This window comes from Podarcis gaigeae, assembly GCF_964106915.1.
Source record: "Podarcis gaigeae genome assembly, chromosome: 3".
Classification (NCBI taxonomy): domain Eukaryota; kingdom Metazoa; phylum Chordata; class Lepidosauria; order Squamata; family Lacertidae; genus Podarcis; species Podarcis gaigeae.
The window spans coordinates 73,220,484-73,243,219 of record NC_139680.1 but is presented as its reverse complement, the minus strand read 5'-3'; the positions used below and the strand labels follow the sequence as shown (position 1 = coordinate 73,243,219).

The following is a 22,736-nucleotide window of genomic DNA, read 5'->3' as shown; positions in this document are numbered from 1 at the left end:
TTGGTTCCCTCACTGTGAGAAGCGAAGTTACAGGGAATCAAACAGAGGGCCTTCTTGGTAGTGGCACCTGCCCTGTGGAACACCCTCCCTTCAGATGTTAAGGAGATAAAGAATTACACAACTTTTAGAAGACACCTGAAGGCAGCCCTGATGTGTTTATTATGTTTTAAAGATAAAAGCCGCCCAGAGTGAATGGTGAAACCCAGCCAGATGTGTGGGGTACAAATATAACAACAACAACAACAACAACCTGAGACTGACTCTCTCTCATCCTGGGGTGGGGGGTAAGGAAGCTGTGCTTGGTCATGTGCTGTACCATTGGAGGAAATGAGGATTCCCCCCCCCCCACTTCCTGTGTGCAGCTGTGTGGCAGAAGAATGTAAAGCTCTTCCTTGCTGGAGATCTTCTGAAAAAGGCTGGGCAGCCATCTGTAAGGATTTGGGAATGCTCAGTCCATCTGTGCCAACCTGGTGCCCTCCAGAGTTTTTAGACTACAATCCCACTATCCCCATCTTGAGGGCACTACGTTGGCACAAGCTGCTGTAGCTTCCATGTGGAGAGCCAGTATAGTGCAGTGGTTAGTGTGCTGGAATGAGACCTGGAAGACTAGGGTTCAAATCCCCACCCAGCCATGAAACTCACTGGGTGACCTCAGGTCAGTCACTGCTTCTCAGCCTGTCCTCCATTCACAGGGTTAATTGAGGAGAACCATATGCCACCTGGAGCAACTTGAAGGGGAAAAGGTGGGATTAAAAATGCAATAAATGCATAAAATTTTCTACACTAAGAAGTAGGGATGGGGAGTTGGCCTATAAGGCACTTCTTCAGCTTTGGGTGAAGAGTGGCTGGAGAAACCCAGCCAAATGGGCAGGGTATAAATAATAAAATTATTATTACTTTGTAACTCTCTGTTCCTCAGCATTCATCCTTTGCTTCTTCTCCAAGCGACCATCCAGAATCTGGAGCCGTTTTGTCCCACCAGGAAATCCAACGGGATCATCAAATCGCTGGGTGAAAACAAAGGCAAAAAACCCCAAACACCCAAGTTCCTCCCAAGTGTTTAGGAATGGGGAGGAGGTGTGACCATGCCTCATCCCTCTCGCTCCTCCCCTTCCCCAGACGAAGAGCTGCCAAATTGGGGTGGGGGGGAGGAGGGGGGGATTTTTGTGGTTCAGGATGTGGCTGGATGTGGGATCGCCTTCCAGGTAGGCGAGCGAGCAAATTGTCCGCTCGGAATGGGGAATTATGTCATTGCCGCGGAGGGACGCCTTCCAAGAGCGTTTCCTCCGCTGGCTGATTGACAGGCCTCGCATGCGAGAGGAGCCTATATAAAGCAGGCGAGCCGAGCGCCGCTTTGAAAGGCAGCCCGGCTAAGAGGCGAAGCGGGTTTTTTTGCGCGCACCTCCCCGGCCGAGGACTTGCCCTTGCAGGGAGCTGACTTGGCTTCGCGCTCTCGCCACGGGACTTTGGGAACTCGCCGCCTGCTTGGAGTTGCATTGGGAAGCGGCAGCTCTCAAGAGCATCGCGGGGGACTTGCATGCCAGGTAACGACCCTGGGACCAGTGGGGACAGGTTGGAGCCGGATTGTGGGTGGGTGGGGGTCAACAGAGGGACGCCCCCGGGAGACCCCGGCAGCACCACCTCCAAGGACTGAAAGGAGACTTACTCCCTAGGGTCGTCTTAATAATAAAGAAAATAGGCTGGAGCCAAATCAAGGGGGCGCGATCGCAGCACCTAAGTCCCGTTGATTTCAAAGCGCAAGCATCCTACGTATGCAGTTTTCCAACCTAGAAGGGTGCCTAGGACCGGAGCCTAGGGCTGCAATCCTAACTCCGTTTACCTGGGAGTAAGGGCCGTTGAATTCAGCGGGTAGTTGCAACTAAATTTTACTCAGAGTAGGCTCATTGAAATGAATGGACCTAACTCAAACGTGAATTTCAGTGCGTCTGTTTTGAGTAAATCGTATGGGAATGCCATTCAATAGAATGGGACAATTAAAATTGCATTGGACCCAATTCTTGTCTTTTCAACCCCTTTCCTTGGGCAGTTTCTCCGATTTTTTCCCCATTCATTCCCTGATTCTTCCTTGTAAAGAAAGCTTTTTTTTACTTGGGCTCAAAAAGGGTGTAGATCTTTAGGATGAAGAAAGGGCACCACCCACCACTGGGAAGTTTTCTTGTACAAGCCCCGTTGTCAGGAATGGCAGCTGGGAACACACACAAAAAGCAAATGCTCACAGCAGCTTGACAAGACAGGGGCCAATGTATTGTCTGATCAATATCTAGTGCATTGTATGGTACAACCCTAGATAGCTTCCAGAAAAGATGTTCAAGGCTAAGATGCAGGAACTCCTTTGGGGCTCTGTCAGGAGGACGTTCTCATGTACAAACCCCTGTGAGAGTGATGGGAACTCGTTCTTTTCACTGGAGTTTAAGCAGGACAGCAGAGCTTCCTAAGGGGAAACTGGCCATTGTCACTCTATATAGCATCACTGTAGACTTTCTGTGTCTAGGGATGGCACTGATAAGGGCATGGGTTGATAAGGTGACTTCACAGTATGGTGCGATCCTTGTAGCCCGTACAATCCAACCATAATTAAGCAGAGGAATTAATTATGTACACAACCCCACTTCTGGAAATATTCACCTTGCACAAAAATACCCAGTTTTTGTGTCTTTGGAAAAGTGCAGCAAATAATGATCCAAGCTGTGGATGGGGAAGATTTACCCAGAAACAAATTCCACCTAGTTCAATGGGACACCTAGTGAATTTACTCTGGATTGCAGCTGCAAACCTATAATTTTGGCTAGAGCAGGTCGTGAGATTTAAATTTGCATCTCTTCAAGAAGTTTGGATGTATAGAAATCATCAAGAAATGTATCCAGCAGAGGGCTAGGTCTACTCTCCTGAGTCCATTCATACACAGGACAGATGTGTAGCCCATCCCTGTGCTTGTTTACTCAGAAGTAAATCCCACTGACTTCCCTAAGATTTGGGCTGCAGTTCTAACAGTGTCTACTCAGAAGTAAATGCTGCCGACTACAATGAGGTTTACTCCCAGGTAACTGGAGATTGGATTGGAGACGCAGCATCACTTCATCTTGATGTGACACAATTGGTATAGAGAAGCAGGCTGTCTCTGTCTTTCCAGCAGTAAGAGAGTATGTATGTGTGAATGAGTGTGACTGAGACAGGGAGAGACTGGAATTTGCTATTGTAGCTTAATATATAAGTTAAATTACATGTGAAATGCTGCTGGAAATACCATTATCTTTCAAGAATGTAGCTCTACGGCTTGCCAAAAGTGGATTTAAGAGATGCAATAACTAGTAGACTATCTGAGAGCCCAGACGTCTCATGGAAAACTTTTGAAGACAATTCTGGTTGCATCATATATATTTCCTTGAATTTATTAGGAAGGATATTAAACACTTGAGCCTCTCCCCCTCCCCGTGCATTTAAAGCGTGTGCTTTCACTAATGTTATCATAATCAAGTCAGGATCAAGCACCTGGGTTCTCACACATAGGCATTGTCAGAAGTAATAAATGTCCTGTTTACAGTGTATACCAGGATTCATAAAAAATGCCCCAATGATGGGTTGATTTTTAATCTTTGTCCACCACACAACAGTGAAGGTTTTCTGGTTTGCAAGTTAAAAAATACAACAGCGAAACATAAATATAGAATGGCAATTAATTGATGAAGGACGATGTAGAAATAGGTGACATAAACAATAAAATAGCACCTGACAGAACCAACATTTGCTTTCAAAATAGTTGCTTCTGTTGTAAGCTTGTGGGAGACATGGGGAAATTTAAAAACAGACAAAAGTATCAACAATGTGCACATCTTGCTTTGTTCATAGGCATTATGCAGGACAGGAGCTGGCTGTTGTGGCTGACGATCTTGCTAGCTTTGTGGATTTCCTCAGAGGCTCAAGGTAGGTCTTTAAATATCTGTAGCATTGAGGCCAAGTATTTCCAGAGTGGACTAAAGCTCTGGCAACCATAGCCTGATGCTTAAAAGGAGCTTGGCTTCTGCTCACTCACTTGGCTTGGTCTTGAGAATAATTGCTCAATTATTTCTTTCCACAGCATGCCTGAAATATGAAACTAGCCTGCGTAGATAATATACCTTACTATAAATGCATCAAGGAAAGTGGAGGGATATGTATGTAGATCAAATTGAGGTTTGGCATCAATTGGTCAAATTAATTTGTGGTGTAAAGACCTCCCCCTTTTAGAGCACCAACTACTTAGTTGGCTAAAATGTATTTATATTTTGGTTCTCCTTGTTGGAAATTAGGATTCAGCTAGCAAGCTGAAAAACTACAAAAAAAAATGCTTTGTTATTATTGTTTGTTGCATTGATACCCTACTATTCCCTAAGAATATTCAGAGCAGCTTATATATGGCATCCCTATGGCATCCAGGTTCTCACTTTGGATATTTGCAGACAGTTTGATTTGAAATTTTGCTGGACTGGATCCAGAGAAGAATTCTACACAGCCAGTGGGGTTTCCTGGCTCCCTTCCACCTACAGTAGGGTTTCCTGCACCCCTCTTGCCCACTCTATTGTATCACCTCTGCCCCCCCAAATCAATCCTGAGAGTTGGGGCACATGATTGTGCCTCTGTCTGCAGCAAGACAGAGAAATTAGGAGAATTTGTTGGGGCAGTCATGCACAAGTAGAAATGTATATTTCAACCTGAGTGAGGCATCTCTGGATCTAAGCCATTCTGTTTCATGAAGGATATTTTCCACACATTTTCCAAGAAGCAGTACCAAGTAGATGGAGCCACTGAATTTAGTGTTTTGTGCCAAATGAACAGCCATTATTCACATCCCATTAGGAAGAAGAAACAGGCAAAGACACATAAGAGCCACCATTTTCAGATTGCAAGCATCTCAATTGGATGGGGGCTTCAATGGTAGGACTTGTAAGATTGCCTATATGTGGTCCCTGGTTCAAGCTCAGATAGACGGGCTAGGAGAGAATCTTCTACAAGTCCCTTAAGAGGATTGTCAGGTTAGGTGGACTGCCAAGTTTGATTGATCACTCATGTGCATGGACTGCTACTACTGTTTCTCTATAATGTTTGATGGTTCCCTGAGCATGCACCCACTCTAAGCTTCAGATCATTTTCTTCATCATTTAAGTCAGTGTGGCTCATTGGAAGTGTGTTGGATTTTGATCAGGGAGACTTGAGTATCCTTGGACAAATTAACTTAAATTTACTCCATCTGTGAAAATTGGAGTATTTGTGACCTGCCTCATAAAGTGAGGGTGAATGAGATCACCCCATGCCTTACATTTCTTTGTTAATCATGTTCCTTCATGTTGTTGCCTTTGCAGATGACGGCCAAGAGGACGAGTCCACTTTTGACTTGCTGCAAATAAGCAACATAAACAGGAAGACAATTGGAGCAAAAGTATTTCGGGGCAGCAATTCCAGCCTCCCAGCATACCGCTTCATCCGGTTTGATCACATACCTCCGGTTAACTCGGAGAAATTAAAGCAGATTATTAAACTGATCCAGCGAAACGAGGGCTTCCTTCTTGTAGCCACCTTCAGGCAGGACAGGCTGGCCAGGGGCACCCTCTTGGCACTGGAAGGCCCTGGCACCGCTCAGCGCCAGTTTGAGATTGTTTCCAATGGCCGAGAAAATTCACTCGAACTTTCCTATTGGGTAGATGGCTTCCGGAAGAAGTATCTTTTGGAAGACGTGGACCTAGCCGATTCACTATGGAAGAACATCACAGTACAAGTAGCTGGGGAAAACTACAGTCTCTATGTTGGTTGCGACCTCATTGACAGTGTGAGCCTGGAGGAGCCTTTCTATGAAAACCTGAAAGCAGAGAAAAGTAGAATGTATGTGACAAAAGGATCTGCCAGAGAAACTCACTTTCGGGTAGGTAACCTACAACACCCGTGAGGTCAATGATTTGCAGTTCAATCCCTGTGCATATCTACTCAGGGGTTGTAATGAATTGAGCGAGGCTTCCTCCGAGGTTGGTGTGAATAAGACTGCAGCCTTATAATGAGATCCTGACAGAAGGCAGCCCACATAGTAGCCCCACTGAGACTTTTGTCTTGGACTGTGCAATGGGAAGGGTGGCAAATTTGTGCAGCAGAGGGATAAATCTGTGGGCAAGGGAAGAATTTGGTGAAATGGTGACTGCTCTGCCTCAGACAGAAGAATGTCTTGTGCTGGTCCTGGATCCTGTTTAGTTTGCCTTATGTATGCTTAACAATGTAAACTCGTAGGCCGGAATTAGAGGGGATTCAATTGGCACTTTTGGAGAACCAGCTTCTCCCTTGACTCTGGTGCAATGACAGTGCTGTCCTCTTTCTGACAACTCTTCACACATACTTAGTCTAATTGTAAAGGGATGCAGGAATATTTGCCCCAAGTGAGGAAGGGGTATCTCTGTTTGATTCATCTTCGCTCTGTGCCAAGGTCACAGAAGTGAAAATGGAGATGTTTTCCATAAAGGTGGGTGAGCACTATGCAACAAGTCTCTTCAGCTGTTTGTCCAGAAGCCACTCCAAGATGGGAGAAGGAGTGTTTTAACCCTGACACTTTTTGGCCCACTTGCTATATCCAAACCTCTGAATGTCCACCAAGAGTTGTAGATTGGCAGCATGGAGGCCCTATAGGCTTCAGTCCTCTACACACTTACCAGGGAGTAAGCTCCATTAAAGTCAGTGAGGCTCACTCCTGAGGAGACATGTATAGAATTGCATTGGCAGCTTCTGTTAAGATTTGCTGCTCTAACATCTACACCACACTGGCTGTCATGTCTGGGGTAGGATGGGGGAATGACTCAATAATATCAGCCACACATTTTGTTAGCTGCACTTGTGAGGAGAGGAGGGAGACACAGGGTTGCTATTTTTGGCAGGAAACCATTGTTCTGCACGGCTTCTTGTTCTGGCCTCAATGGCAAATGTCATGGTCAGGTAAAAATAAACCTGACCATGGCCACTCTATCTTTTGGCTATTAGAATGCTACCTTTGCTTTTTGTTCAACTGGATGATTCCTCAGAGCATGAGCCAAGAGCTCCACTTTCTGATGACTAAAGAATTAACTTAATGCAGTAGGGGCCAGTGTTCGTTGGGATGGCAAGGTGGAACCAATGACAGATGGAGCCAGCAAATTCTGGTTGTGTTCCTCTCTTTTGCTTTTCCCTGATGAAATTTTCCAAGGCCAACACTGAGGGGCAGTGGGAGGAGGCTGACAGACAGTGTCATCCCACGGCCTGGATGTAAGGAAGGAAGCAAACAGGTGGGGGCTGGCTGAAGACAGACTGAAGCTGGTGGGGCAGTGGCTACTTTGTCCTAACATGCCAACCTCCACTGCTCACCTGAATTAACCAGAGTTCAGGTGGATAGGTGGATGGTTTGGAGTGCTTTTACTGAAGCTCACTGGCTGATGCTCATTGGCTGCTGAACACTGGGATTTGGTTTGCATGTGACACTAAGCCAATCCATGTGGGTTCCCACAGCAAAAGTCATGACTGTTGCACTCTTCCAGTTCTGCCACTGCCTTGTTACTCAGGACTAAGTCAAAGTTTGGCATAGCATTGCATTCAAATCTGGGCTCATGGTTTGTCTCACTTCAGGCAAATCATGAGTTGTAAACAAGGTTTGTTCTTCGTTTATTGCCTTTGGTTTGACTGGAGCAAAGGTGTCATCTTCTTAAGAGGATTGAGGAGGCCCGTATCTGATGTTTTTCATTTTTTTTATGTGTTGTTAGCTGCCCAGAGTGGCTGGGGAAACTGACAATTAGAACTTCTGGCAATGCTGAAGAGAGCTGGTGGAATATTTTATCCCATGCTGAGAAATTACTGTCCTGAGCCAACATATTAGCTACAAACAATAGTATTTATTCTAGCAATTTGGATATGTGGTCGCTGTGCCCCTGTGCAGGGATGGAGGACCTATTCGGATTGTCTGTGCTTGAAGACTGGTGGAATCTGATGGAATCCTGAATGCTCTGGGGGATTGTGTCATCGAGTACTGTCCAGCAGAGCTTTTCGGGGTGGTGGAGCTTTTGGAGCCCTTGTAAACCTACCTTGAAAAGCTGCAAAGCACTTTGAGGGCAAAGTCACACACATTTGGTCTGACCTTGACACCACTGTTAATGCAATCTGCTGGAGGCATCTAGAGCACTGTCTTGGCTGGTTTGAGACATGGGAACATGGATAAGGAATTTGAGTCTTTGGCCAATACATCCCCTTTCCAAAGAGCCTCATTGGACCCTAAAGACACATCTGTCAATTAGTAGCAACTATCCTGGTTTTGGACAAGTTGCTGGAGAGGGTGGAGGCTGAGGAACTGCAGGCGTGCTTGGAGGAAGCCATTTTTCTTGACCCAATTCCATTATGCTTCAGGCTTTGTTTTAGCAGTGAAGTAGCTTTTGGCCACCTTGATTGACAAGGGGAGGACAAGGGGAGTACAACCATATTGATGCTCCTCAAATCTCACAATGGCTTGTGACCATAGTCTCCTCCTGAACTGACTCTGTGAGTTGGGAGTAGGAGGTAGGGGTTTTCAGTGGTTTCTCTGGTTTCAGATATTACTATTAGCATTAGGGATCTATAGGAAACTTTTCAAAGCAGTCAGTAGAAGATTTGAGGGAAAGTGTCATCACTATGCAGATGACAGATTTCTCCTTGACATTGGCCTCCGATGAAGCTGTGAAGATGCTTGACCAGTGTCTGAAGGCAGCACTAGGTTGGATGAGGGCCAACAAACTAAAGCTGAATTCTGACAAGACAGAAAGGTCCCAGGTTCAGGAATTAGGAAGGTGGCCTGTTCTGTAGGGTGTTGCATTCACTCTGAAGGACCAGGTGCAAAGTCTGAAGGAACTATTGGATTCAAGTCTGAAACTTGAGTTCCAGGTGATCACAGTGACAAAGAGTGCGTTTTCCCAGCTATGACTACTTCACCAGCTACGGCTCTTCCTGCACAGGGATTTCCTGGTCACAGGGACCCATGCTCTAGTAACCTCCTGTTTAGATTCCTGTAATTCACTGTATGTGGGGCTGCCCTTGAAGATGTTCCAAATACTGAAACTAGTTGAAAACGCTGCAGCCAGATTTTTGAGGTGTCTGTGTGAGTTCATGATACAATTGTTCTTAAACACTTGCACTGGTTGCTGATTAGACACTAGGCCAAATTCATGGTTTTAGACTTGATGTAAAAATCTCTAACTGACTTTGGACCCATCTACCTGAAAAAATGCAAGGTTTAAAGTTGTCTCTGGCAGTCCTGTTAGCAGAATTATATTTAAGGGAGGCTCATAGTTTGCAAGAGGGTCTTTTCAGCAAAGGCACCCTGACTTTGGAATACCCCCCCCCCCCACGACGTGTGGCTGGCACCATGGTTTTCATTGCCAGCTAGAATCCTTTTTCTTCTACCAGGCCTTTGGGTAATGTGACATCTGACCTGTTTTGATGACAGCGTTTGATTGGTTGTTATGCAGGACTTTTTTCCCCACCTTCATTTCTCTGTTTAATTATGTGGTGATCAGCCCTGGGCTCTGCTGAAGAAGGGTGGAATATATGGTATTTAAATGAATAAAACAAACAAACAATTTATGCATGATTAAATTCAGTCAAGGTTGAAGAAGTTCTGAAGGAGGCGGGAAGTAGACTAATGATCTGCTGTTACCTTAAATGATACAAACATTTTTTTTGTGTGTGTCTTCTTTGCAGGGTCTCCTCCAAAATATTCATTTAGTTTTTGGAACATCAATAGAGGATGTCTTGCGCAGCAAAGGATGCCTGAGGAGCCAGTCCGGTAAGAAGAAGAAAAAGTGCCATTCTTATTGCTCACAGTAATTTGAGGGAGTGGCAACACATACCATCAGTTTCTATTGGCTCCTTCTGATAATATGCAGAATGAAGAAACCAATTAAAATCTGTACTGACAGAGAGTTCTGCAAAGGATCAGTTTCATGCTGCTGTCAGATGAGCTTCATCAACTGGGGCAACAACCAATCACGTCTACAGATGACCTCTGTGATGGAGCTTAGGATGGGTTTAGGCCAGGCATCCCCAAACCCAGCCCTCCAGATGTTTTGGGACTACAATTCCCATCATCCCTGACCACTGGTCCTGTTAGCTAGGAATGATGGGAGTTGTAGTCCCCAAACATCTGGAGGGCCGAGTTTGGGGATGCCTGGTTTAGGCTGTCTCTAAGGTACAGTGGACCTAAATTGTTCAGGGCTTTGTATCTCCTTTGTACTATAAAGAATGATATTGCCAGGTGACTCTTTTGTGTGAATGCTGTTCTTTAAAGAAGCATAATTTATCCTTGACACACATATACAAGAGAGGATTTTAGGTCCAAACATCTCCCCAGACATGTTATTTATTACTTATTTTAAAAAGGCTAAAGCTTCCCCCCTTTTTTGCCTCTCTCTTAAGACACAAAGCCTGAGATAAGTGAACGTCAACATTTGTGATCAAATGTGAAGTATTTGGTGAGCTGCATTGAAAGGCCGGGTTCTACATTTCAATATGAATAAATAAAATTGCTCATTAGTAGTAGCATTTCCACTTGGAACCATTTTGACTTTCAGAGTAAATCGTGTTTACTGCCAGGGGGAAAAAACCAGAAAGTGGAAAGATACAAGACTCCCATAATAGGTTGGTCCCAGATGTTGCCTTTCACTTCCACAGGCTGTCTGCCCTTATTGCTTCTGCCATAGCTTGTGCCAACAAAGCTACTGCACTGACTTTAGTAATCTTAAAAACATTCAGTTCAAAATCTGAAATTAATGATCTCAAAAGTGTCACATGTGGGACTTACATAAATTTTCATGGCAAGAATACGTCTTTTCATTGAGTCAAGATGACACTCAAACAAGTGGCATTTCATGATAAATTACTTTATTGTGCTGTGTTGCATTTTTAGAGTTTCCGGTCTACAGCCAAGATATTTAAAGTTCTTAGCTCTGGAAACAATTCATTATAAACTTTTGGAAAATGTTTACTTAACTGTTGTCACCATGTTTAGATTGATTAGCTCCATTAGCTGCAATTAATCATTTCCCTGTCCAAAGTTTTTTGTTGATTCTTTAGCTGTATTTCTATGTCTTTGTTTATTTTCAGATCTAATATGCAGTTCTGCCCTTTATAATATTATTTGCTGTCCTGGAATCATTCCTGATTTACATTAATACATCAAGTCAGATCATGACCTTCTTCGATTATTTTTGTTACCGTGCAATTGATAGTACAAGCAAAGGAACAGAGTGACAGATTTATGAGCAAGTTTTAAGGGCCACCCTCGAGTGGGCTCCTCCCTTTGTTGTAATACTGAAAAATAGAATGGCTTTGGCATGGTTTGCATGACATGGTAAGCCAAACTATGGCTTATTGAGGCCACAAGGATGGGTAGGCTCCTCAAGAGAAGCTCTCAGCTGCTTTGCTCCTTCGTGGTCTTTTTTGCTCCTCATCCCACACTGTGATAAACTAAGCCGTGGTATGGCATCCTGTGTTGTCTGAACCAGGACTTGTGGTTAAGCTCTCTCCTAACTAAGTCCAAGGTATCGTCAAGGTTTATTCTTAGCTGCAGCTCATGGGTCGCAAGGAGAGAGCTAAACTATGAGCCTGGGTTTGCCCAACATGCTAAGCCAAACCTTGTTTTAGCTCAGCAAAGTGCAGGGGTAAAAAAGACCAGGGATCAGCAAGGTAGCTATGAGCTCTTCTCTGGGAGACCACACGTTTGTGTGGTCCTGGTAATCCTTACTGCAAACGAGGCCTTTATAATGCAATGCCGTTTGGTAAATAAGTTTGTATTCTGTTCACCACCACTAAACATATGGCTGCTTTAGTATTTCTTGAGGGTACCTAAGGAACTTTAGTTTTAGTGAAAATATGTGAGGTATGATGCGCAGATCAAGCCTACATGCTTACTCAGAAGTAGCTCCCAGTGGGTGGAAGCCAATATAGTGCTAAGTCTCTCCTTCCGTCAGGGCAAAGATTTCTCCTTGGAAAGTGGGATGTTTCCTGCTTTCCACCCCCCGTTTCCCCCTAAATCTGTTCTAGGGGTTCCCCTCTGGAGCAAGCATTTGGGGAAAGCATGGGACAGGCTGGGGGGAGGAGAATGCAGAAAATCCTGTTACACAAATAGAGATCCTTGCACTGATGGGACATAGCAGTTATATACCACACACCAATTTCAGTAGGACGTCCTCTTTGGTACATATGCATAGCATCTACCTGACATCATAGAATGGAGATGGCCATGCTTGCCTGTGGCCTATGAAGTATTCAATGCCCTCAACCTGATGAGTGGTAGGAGCGCAGCTTGCTCCAATAGCACAGCAGGGATGGCTTGCCAGATGTGGTTGGACTCCAGCTCCCATAATCTCTGATCATTGGCTATGTTGCCTGGAGCTGACGGGAGTTGGAGTCCAGCAACACCTGGAAGTCCAGGAACAGCTGGAGGTCCACAAGTTCCTGATCCCTGATTTTATTTCTGCTTGTGATTTAGTATATACTATGCTGTACCTGATGATGTGCACTCCATTTACAGCCGAGTTGTGCCAATTTTATTGTAGGGTCTCTCCACTCCTGAGGGGGTTAGTTTGTGCAGCAGAATAAACTTTCAGCCCCCCAACTGCTCTCTGCAGTGGCTCCCAAGAATGTGGGAAATGACCACCTCAACAATAAAAGATGAGCAATAAGTCATACTGAAAGTTGCCCCAAATCATAATGATGTAAAGGTATCAGAGTATCGTCTTGCATATCTACAATGAGATGCATGTCATCTGAATTTGCACTATTTTTAAATATGTGGCTGAGACTCCAAGAGGATGACAGTAACACAGCTCCGTGTGTGCAAAGGAAATGCTTGCTACTCTTTCCCCATTCAGTGATCTGGTTTTGGCCAAGAAACATAACAACTAGGGGAGGAAGCGTCCCTGAGTTTACAGTCTGGTTATGTTGTCAGTACATGCTCTTTTGGCACAAGCACTGTGCCAACAGCAAGTATGCTTTGACTGACGTATATTGCTGCCTGCAAAAGCATCTGCTGCAAATGAGTCTGCTTAGAAAAAGCTATGCTGCTTGTGCTTCTTCATTCCCTTCAGACACACATTTAAAATAAATTGTGCTGCGTAGGGCTATGCTGAACCTTTACTTCCTTGATTTTGGAAGCCAGAAAGTAGTGCTCGGAGAGAATAACATTCCCTGAAAAAAGAACCTTGCAAGGAAAAGCCTATGCACATTTACTCAGAATTACGTTGCACTTGGTTTAATGGGCCTTACTCGCAACTAAAGGTCCATAGGGTTGCAGTCTTAATTCATCCTTTTTTGTGGCTTCTTGCCACTGCTTATATCTATAGCTATTGCTTTCAATTAATCAAGCCAAAATGTTCCTCTTATCAGCACTGTGTTCTTATAATTCTTTGGGACTAAAATGTCAACAAGCATTCAAACCATTCTTGCCCCCGTACCAGAGTGATCATGAAACCCTGGGAACATGTGATACTACATCATCATCATCATCATCATATTTGTATACCACCCTTTATCCATAGATCTCAGGGTGGTTCACAACATAAAATTACAATATAAAAACCACAAAATACATAATAAAAATAAGAACAAAAGCAAACTAATAATCCCCCTTCCCACAACACATTTAAAAGGGCATCAGATGTCAAACAGTTATACTTAAGCTTTTAAGTGGATAGTATTTAACATTGCATATGTTCAATTGCCCTGTCCTGTGTTCCTAAAAGACTTTTCCATTGCCTCTAAACCTGCAGACCTCTTTGAGAGCTGGAATCTAAACTGTGAAAAGGAATGACTATAATTGGAAGGGGCCGACATCCAATCCTTCTGTTATACCCTTGAGTATAATTTGGCATCAAACTTGTTCCAAGAGAGATACAGTTACAATCCACCTTTAGTACCAATGTATAATTTGAGCCAAAAGTTGTAATCAGGGAAAAGCTGTTGCATATACGTAATGGGTTTTATTTTACTTCCTCCCTTCCAGCTGAAGTGAACACAATCAACGAGAGCACCGAGATCCTTCACCTTCCTTCTGTCATGACAGAGTATGTTGGTGAAAACACAGAGAAAAAGGCAGAATTCTGTGATCGCTCTTGTGAAGAGCTGGGGTCTATGTTTACGGAACTCACTGGACTGCGTATTGTTGTCAACAGCTTAACAGAAAAGTTAGAAAAAGTGGTAGGTATCACCAGTGTATCCTGCTCTAGATGTCTGCTCATTGATTTGCAGCGATTGCTCCTCAAGATCAGCAACAACAAATGAACAGTCAAGTCACTGGCACTACAATAAACCCTTTGTTTGGGTATCTACCAGACGTTGATAAAGAGAACACTTATACATGTTGGAAACATACCAAAATATTGTATGAAAATTGTCAGAGAATAGTGGGATGGTGTATTAGTTCTGATGTCACCTCAGGAGATTCCCATGTTATGGGAGGACACATTAGGTAGAAAATTCTGAGTGCTGTGAAAGGGTGGAGTGGCTTGTGTTCTAGGTTCTAGCCATCCAGCCATGCCCTTCTCGAGGATGTTCCATTCCATTCTCTCTCCCTCAGCTTTCCATTCTCCCCCCACCCAACAATCAGTTAGTAATCTTCAGCCAGTTAGCCTGCTGGGGCTTTGAGTGTGTTTGTGTGCTGCTCAACACACAAGTTGAAAGACATTGCAAGGTGTTATATGTGGGTACCAATGTACACAGGTAGATCTCAGCCATGCAAAGAGGGGGAGCTTCATTGGGCAGGGTCCCTGTTCACGAGAAGGAGCTCTACCAGCTTACATCTGTAGGCGGGGAGAACTCCTGTCATCTGTTGAACAAGCAGACATCCATAGAGCATGGAAATGATGAGTTAGACTGCTGGGCTCCGCAACCGGCTTCCATATGTTTTTTCAGCACATGGAATGATTCGTGTGAACCACATTAAGGACAGCCTTGATGCTGCTGAGACAATACTTTGTTGTGGGAGACAGCTGGATGATATTTTGTTCCACTTGCCAGAGAAAGGATGAACACACAGGCCCAAGGGTTTGGGGGGCGGGGAGAGAAAGGGTGGAGAGATAGGGTGACAATTGAGAGGACTAGATTTGCCTCCGTGCTCAAATGGTGTGGTTAGGTTAGTGCCAGGTGATTTGGCACCATCTAGATACCTGTGTGACATTGGCAAAACTGCCCTCTCCACCACATGCGGGGTACTGTTGCACTTGCTGGTGCAACTATTGCATTCCAGCAACTGCATTTAGGAGTCTGATTACTGGGACGCAGGGACTTGCTGGTAGGTAGCTGTGCGTTCTGGGACAACGTTACAGGGGCAGATGAGGGAAGGATAAGTGACCCCCTACCCAGTTTCATGCCTACCCATCTCCTGGAAAACCATAGTCCCTGGAAAGGCTCTTGGTGGCTAATCCTTAAAGTATTTGTGTGTTGCACATACTACCACTGCCAGGGGTGACATGTCCCATTTTGCCACTTGAGGTGACATGGAACGTGCCTGCTGCACTGCGCTACTGCCACTGGCAGAGAAGCAACATCGACATCAGCATCAATATCCAGCGAGATCTCATGAGAGTTCACTGAAAATCACCAAATCTCTTGTGCTCTGTGAAATCTCGCAAGCTTTTGGTGAGATCTCACAGCAAATCAGCACTGATACTGCACGCCACTTCTCTGCCAGTGGTGGAAGTGGTGGGGCAGGTGGGGTGCCTTCAGGGGCTCCCACCTTCTGAGGTGGCTGCTTCACCCCACCTCACGAAGTCATCAGGCCAGCCCTGATCATTGCACGGTGTTAATGCATATGCAGGCACCCTGATAAATCATATAGAAAATACATGAATGTGCCTTGTTTGTCATTGCCTGGCTTTTGTTCCATTGTCTGCTTCAGTCTGTGTTATGAATCAACTTCACATATTTGAAAAAGACCTGAAGTAGTCTAGCACATGTCTCAAGAGTGAAATCATCTTCCATTTTAAGGAAGATGAGTGATACTCTACAATCTCTTCAGTATAATTTATGGAGATCTGTGTAAGTGCTGCAAGCCCAGATTGTAACATTAGCTGGGACGTTTGCGCCCAGAGGAACAGTGCACTCACTGAATTGTTTGCTTCTTTTCTGGCTCAGTTTAGCTGGGTGAAAGAAGGAATCTGTTCTGAGCAGCTTAGCTTTCTATGCTGAGGGTTAGTGAGAGTTTCACCCTTCTCTGACTATGGTGCATTGCAAAAAGGCCAACTCATTGCTACCTGTTTCATTGTACAGTCTGAGGTGAATGAGAAAATTGTGTCGGAACTGCTTGGCCCCAACAAAACACTCAAGAACCAGTCGGCTTGTTGGCAAGATGGCCGTGAGTTTATGAATAATTCACATTGGGTTGTGGACAGCTGCACGAAATGTCACTGCCAGGTAAGGCATCAATGAATCATTTACCCTTCCCCACCCAATCACACGGAGTTTCTTTTCAGCTGCATCCAATCAAGTGTACATTGGTACTTTGGTTCCCAAAATCAATCCATTCTGGAAGTCTGTTTGACTTCCAAAACGTTCGCAAACCATTGCCCCAAAATATTCGCAAACCAAGGCGCGAATTCTGATTGACTGATTGGCCCCAGAAACAATGCCAACAGCTGAAATAGACATTTGGCTTCCAAAAAACTTTTGTAAATTGGAACACTTACTGGGTTTGTGACATCCAGGAGACGATTTGTTCAGGAGCCAAGCTGTTCGGGAACCAAGGTACCACTGTAATGGGCTATTTTAATAGGCATCTATCTCTTTCTGTTGGGCTTTGCACTGCCCTGTAATTTCAATTTATTATTTGGCAGGTTGCCTTTGCTAAACTGTTATGATGGACGGCCACATATTCTTGGGGTTGAATCAATAAATCTGTGGAGCAGACTGCCACTCACGCAATGGGATTTCCCCTTCCTCTTCCATAACCCTCCAGAGCAGATTTTGGAGGAATGTAAGGAGCTGCAGGGGACGCAGGTGGCGCTGTGGGTTAAAGCCTCAGTGCCTAGGACTTGCCGATCGAAAGGTCGGCGGTTCGAATCCCTGCGGTGGGGTGCGCTCCCGCTGCTCTGTCCCAGCGCCTGCCAACCTAGCAGTTCGAAAGCACCTCCGGGTGCAAGTAGATAAATAGGGACCGCTTACCAGCGGGAAGGTAAACGGCGTTTCCGTGTGCGGCTCTGGCTCGCCAGAGCAGTGATGTCACGCTGGCCACGTGACCCGGAAGTGTCTCCGGACAGCGCTGGCCCCTGGCCTCTTAAGTGAGATGGGCGCACAACCCCAGAGTCTGTCAAGACTGGCCCGTACGGGCAGGGGTACCTTTACCTTTACCTTTAAGGAGCTGCAGAGTGGCGAAGAAGGGCAATTCCCATTGGGTGGATGGAAATCTGCTCACCTCACCCCATGTTGAATTCCTTGGCCTTTAGTAGCCAGGGCTGTCCTCTCTCCCTCATGCTGCACCACTAACTAAACCTAGCGTCATCAACCCTAATGGGGATGCAGCTGTACAGTTTGGCCCACCTGCTGTCACTGATGCAAAACTACAAGCTTTATTATTGATCGACTAGAGGGTGTTATAGCCCGTTCTTCTGTGTGACATCTCATATTGTCAGCTGCATAAGTCTCTGATGGAAAATAGCATGGTGCCAGTTGCACTTTTTGATGTGCATTTTTTTTTGTCAGTAAGGCAAACTTAGGTACTCAAGCCTAATTCCTGCAATGAACATTTTGCCTTGCAGAGGGTTGGCCTGGAGAACCCTTGGATCCCTCCCAACTCTGCAATTCTATGATTATATTACTTTTTCCTTCATTTGAAGAATGTCCTGCCAAAAGATAGGGTATTTAGATTGACTGATATTGGAGTAATGGTTCCATGTGTTTTTCCCCCTTTGCACATACAGAACTCTAAAACGATATGCAATAAAATCACATGCCCAGCTGTTCACTGTGTCAGCCCCACTTTTATTGATGGCGAGTGCTGCCCTGTCTGCTCTCACTGTAAGTATGGCATGCAAGGATAGCTTATTGTTAAAAGCTTGCATAGTAGGGAAGTCTCAGCTTGAATACCACTTGCTGGGTCTACAAAGAGCAAGGCTGCAGATGATTCCAGCTAGACTTCCTATGTCAGTGTTGCACACTTAACTAGCAATACACTATGTGCTGTTACTGCTTGGGTGATCCCTGAATGTTTTGCCACCTGCATCATTTTCTTCATTTGAGGAAACTACTGCAGGGAATAACATATGGCAGAAGGAGGAGCAGGAGAGGTGCAAGATTCTGACTTCTGGGATGATTGCCATTTTGCTAAGGCAGGGACCCTGTGACCCTCCAGTTATTGCTGAACTGTAACTCCCATCAGCCTCAGCCAGCATGGCCAGGAGTCAGGGCTGATGGGAGCTGTAGTCCACATTGAAGTGATCATCTTCACACAGGGATTTCCCACTTCAGTTTTTACAAGGGGAAGAGGTTGCCGGTTTACTGCTGTGTGATGCTCACGTTCCATGTGAACAAACCAAGTATATCAGTGAGAAGCCTTGAGAAACTACCTTTCTCTCAGAGAGGAGAGAGATTTGCATGTGGAGAGCAAATTTTCAAATGGGACACTTAAAAAGAAGATGTTATTGAAGTAAATCAAACAAAAATAACAGAGGTACAAAAAAGCAACACAGTATATCAGGGAGAGACTTACTATTAAGTTGGTAGAGTACTTAAGACCAATAGGAAATCTACATATCACATTGCACTGTGCAGAGGGAGTCCTTTGTGTCTACCTTGGTTGTATATAAAATAAATTCCCACCAAACCACATAGAATTTTTCCAGGGTCCATCAAGCCTTTGGCAACATGTAATTTATGAGTTCTTTTCCCCCCAGTTAATGCTAAAATCCACGTATTATTATACTAAAGCGAATATCACAAGTCCTGTAAGGGGGCAACTGAGGTTTTGGCAGCCACTAGTAGCCACGTCAAGAGGTCCTGAGAGCTGAAACCTTTCAAATTGTTTGCCCCATAGATTTTGTAAACAAAGTGGCAGTGAGGCTGGAATGTGATGTTTGAGTATTTTGATCATTTCTTGACAATTGTCCAGAATTTGAATATTTGTGAGCAGCCCCAACACAGAACACTATTGGAGCACATAGCTTTACAGACCGAATGGACAATATGCTTTGATAGTGATGTGTAAGTCAAACAATGCCAACAATAATAATGTGTAGCTAGTTGGGCTGTGTCTATTCAGTGCTTCAGGCTGTATATGGGCTTAAGCTTTGAAGAGCTAACCCAACAGATGCATTGGTTCACCTGTTTATTTTGGCTTATTTTTTGGCTCCCTAATGTATCTGCAAATTCCAGCAGGCTTTTACATGTGAACAAGACCGTTCAGGGCACCTCTATGATTCTTCTGATTTGCAGCTGACGACAGTGAAGAAGGCTGGTCACCCTGGTCTGAATGGACAGAATGCTCTGTCACTTGTGGATCTGGAACCCAGCAACGAGGAAGGTCATGCGATGTCACCAGCAATACTTGCCGAGGGCCCTCCATTCAAACAAGAACCTGTTCCCTCGGGAAATGCGACAATCGCAGTGAGTGTTTGTAATGTCAAGCTTTTATCTTTGTAACTTCTCCTTTGCTTCTCAAACAAGCAAATGCTACTCACCTGGAATCAATCTTGTATGCAAAAGAAACACATCCACGCATGAAAGAGCTGTGTGACATTTTTTTTTAGATTCATCAGATTTTAAGATGTGACCTGAACTACTCTCCTTACCCACAAGGCAAAGAGGTAGATAATAGATAATTGACAGGTGAGGACACCTCTCTTTGTGTCCCACATAGGACTATCCAGCTATGGTTAGCACATGGGGGCAGTAAACATATGGCCACTTTGACATTGATAGACATGGCTGAAAGTTGGTGTGGACTGTCAGATAATCACAGCTGCCAGTGGTATTTGTACTGCAGATACAGTTTTCCTTACGTTGCTATGCATTAAAGGAGAATTTCCATTAGAGCCTTTGAGGATTTAGGGACAGGGCCTTGAACTGTGATTCTTTTTCTCTCCTTGATCAGTACGGCAAGATGGCGGCTGGAGCCACTGGTCCCCTTGGTCTTCCTGTTCTGTGACCTGTGGGGTAGGCAACATAACTCGCATACGTCTCTGCAATTCCCCCATTCCACAGATGGGTGGGAAAGGCTGCAAAGGAAGCGGAAGGGAAACAAAAGAATGTGAAGGAGTCCCATGTCCGAGTAAGTGTTTTGGTTTGCATTCAGCCTCTGATAAGGCTGCAGTCTAGATGTCAACATTACTCAAGCTGAAATAACCTAACCTAAACATTTGGGATCAGCAACTGGGGCTCTGTTAGACTGAATCCACATCTACTTGGGCCTTCACTACTTGGCCCTTCTATGGCAGTAGAACTTTCCGGCACACTATTTTAGAGGGTCTGCCTTGATTGGGCAACTTTTTACTCACTTTTCAAAGAACCCCTTCTGGAAAGCTGGTTGCTGTGCAAGGCAATAAATAAATTATGTAACAGGTGGTGTGGGTGGCATCACTCATCTGACCTCTGGTCTACCAGGAGGTAGAGGGGGAAAGCATGAGTTGGCATGGTGGAAATGCACCAGTGAGAACACCAGATCAACTCACTCTACTGCCTCCAATTCCTGGTAAGAGGTAGTGATGCAGAAGTCAGATGACTGATGGTGCTCTACCACATGGTCCACTACTGAATAGAATATCATAACATTCTACTAGACTTAGGCTGCATTTCTGTGCACATTTATGAGGCAGTAAGTCACACTGAAATCAATGGAACTCACCTATGTAGGGGTCCACTATTTGCTCAGAGGTTTCCTAGGTTTATATTGGATAGTGTAGATGTTCTATAATTGATGTTCTATAATGGAAGCCTAACATTATTCTCATTATTTGAGTTTAACATCTACATGAAAAGCATGTTCTAGCAGGAGAGTGAAGTCTACAGTTTCATATGTAACCAGTAATAAAATTCAAATAGAAGAACCTCAGTCTTATATCATGAAATTTGCATCTTCCTATTATGTTTATTTCAATGAAAATGGGCTGAAACTGCTATAGCCTGAGGATGTGCAATGTTTTCATAAACTGATATCTACCTTTCAACTACTAATTGCTTCTTCACAACCTATTTGTTGATCATTCTTCCTGATTTGTTTGTTTACAGTTTTCAGGGAGGTTAGACAATGTCAGCTTTATAGTGAGCATTCATTCTGATTAGGAGGCTATATAACAACATCTTCCAGATCTTTCCTCCATCAATTTCTGTACTGCAAAATGTATTGGGTTTTTTTGGGGGGGGGGGGGTTGGATGCGAGGGTAAAGCAGATTTGTTGTGCAAGAGCATCAAATCTTCTTTGATTGTGCAATCTGAATTTGCCAGGGTGCATCTGAATCCCACTTGCAAAATCACACCCAGTCTTTTCTATGAAAATGACATAATTCAGATTTGTTGCATGTATTTGTATATATGCATGGGCAAAGTCATGTGGAGAGAAACCTGGGGTAGATTACTATGTGGGCAAAAATATGCATTCTTTCTTGCACTGCATTTTCCTTCCGGAGTGCCAGTTGTCTTATTGGATTCAGGGGACTGAAGAGGCTGCCATCTACAACCCTTTTGTTTTAGTTACCCCATTGAAGTGAATGGGGTACTTCTGAGTAGGAGGATTGTGGATTATGGCCAAAACAGAATTTGCAGGTTGAGCAGATTTGCAATTTGAGCAGATTCTTTTCAGGTTCCTTGACTAGACCAGAAAGACAATTTGTATTCATTGTACTAGTGAAGTGGCCAGGTGAAATAACTTCTTGACATCACTGAATGACACCACTCTGTGTGGTCAGTGTTTTGTTTTCTTAACTGTACTGTGCTTGCCCATGCTAATTTTTCCTGTTGCCTGTCCTACTCCAGTCAATGGTCGATGGAGCCCTTGGTCTCCTTGGTCTGCATGCACTGTTACCTGTGGCGGAGGCATTCGGGAAAGATCTCGTCTCTGCAACAGCCCAGAGCCTCAGTATGGTGGAAAGGCATGTATGGGAGATGTCATACAGCATGATATGTGCAACAAACAGGATTGTCCAATAGGTGAGTGTGGAATGTGCTGGATAGTTAGCTGTGTTCTAAACAAAGATACCCAAGTATACTTCATGCCTCACATGGGATCTGGTACTCCAAACCATTCTGCTAGACTAGCCTACGATTGTTGGAGCAGCAACTGCACAGTGGCAGAACATAGGATTTGTATGCAGCAGGCTTTGGGCTGGGTTCAGCTAATGGGTCCTGCCTGTGGAAGCTCACACAAGGACTTGCCAGCACAATGGGGCTTTCTCCCCACTCCCACTGATTGGCTTGGGATGTGTGTGTCAGAAGAACGCCAAGAACAGTGCACAGGGGAAGGAGAGGAGAGATTGCTCCTCTAGCACAAGCCTGACAGAACAATTTCCTTAATGCTATATTGAATTCCTTCTCTGAGATTCAATCACTGCCATCTCCAGTTAGAAGGATCTTGGCTGAGAGTGCTAAGAAAGGCACCTGCCTGAAACTGGAGAGTGGCTTCCAGTCTGGAGTAGACATTTTGAGCTGGCAGTTTCAGACATACTCCATCTTTACTGCTGTGCCTTCATATACAACTTGTCCTTTTGGAATTGTCAATCTGGGACTAGTAT

At 44.6% G+C, this 22,736-nt stretch overlaps 1 protein-coding gene across 1 annotated transcript in view; it reads left to right on the top strand.

Moving 5' to 3' along the window:
- The first annotated feature begins 1,153 nt into the window (after positions 1-1,153).
- Positions 1,154-22,736, top strand: part of THBS2 (thrombospondin 2) — a 46,558-nt gene continuing 24,975 nt past the window's right edge. Inside the window, exons 1-10 of the mRNA XM_083732203.1 lie at positions 1,154-1,544; positions 3,868-3,942; positions 5,358-5,914; positions 9,727-9,811; positions 14,027-14,220; positions 16,291-16,434; positions 17,937-18,033; positions 19,447-19,617; positions 20,105-20,281; positions 21,982-22,155. Coding sequence (XP_083588329.1) covers positions 1,538-1,544; positions 3,868-3,942; positions 5,358-5,914; positions 9,727-9,811; positions 14,027-14,220; positions 16,291-16,434; positions 17,937-18,033; positions 19,447-19,617; positions 20,105-20,281; positions 21,982-22,155 — 1,681 coding nt within the window. The 5' untranslated portion in view covers positions 1,154-1,537. The remainder of the gene's footprint in view (positions 1,545-3,867; positions 3,943-5,357; positions 5,915-9,726; positions 9,812-14,026; positions 14,221-16,290; positions 16,435-17,936; positions 18,034-19,446; positions 19,618-20,104; positions 20,282-21,981; positions 22,156-22,736) is intronic.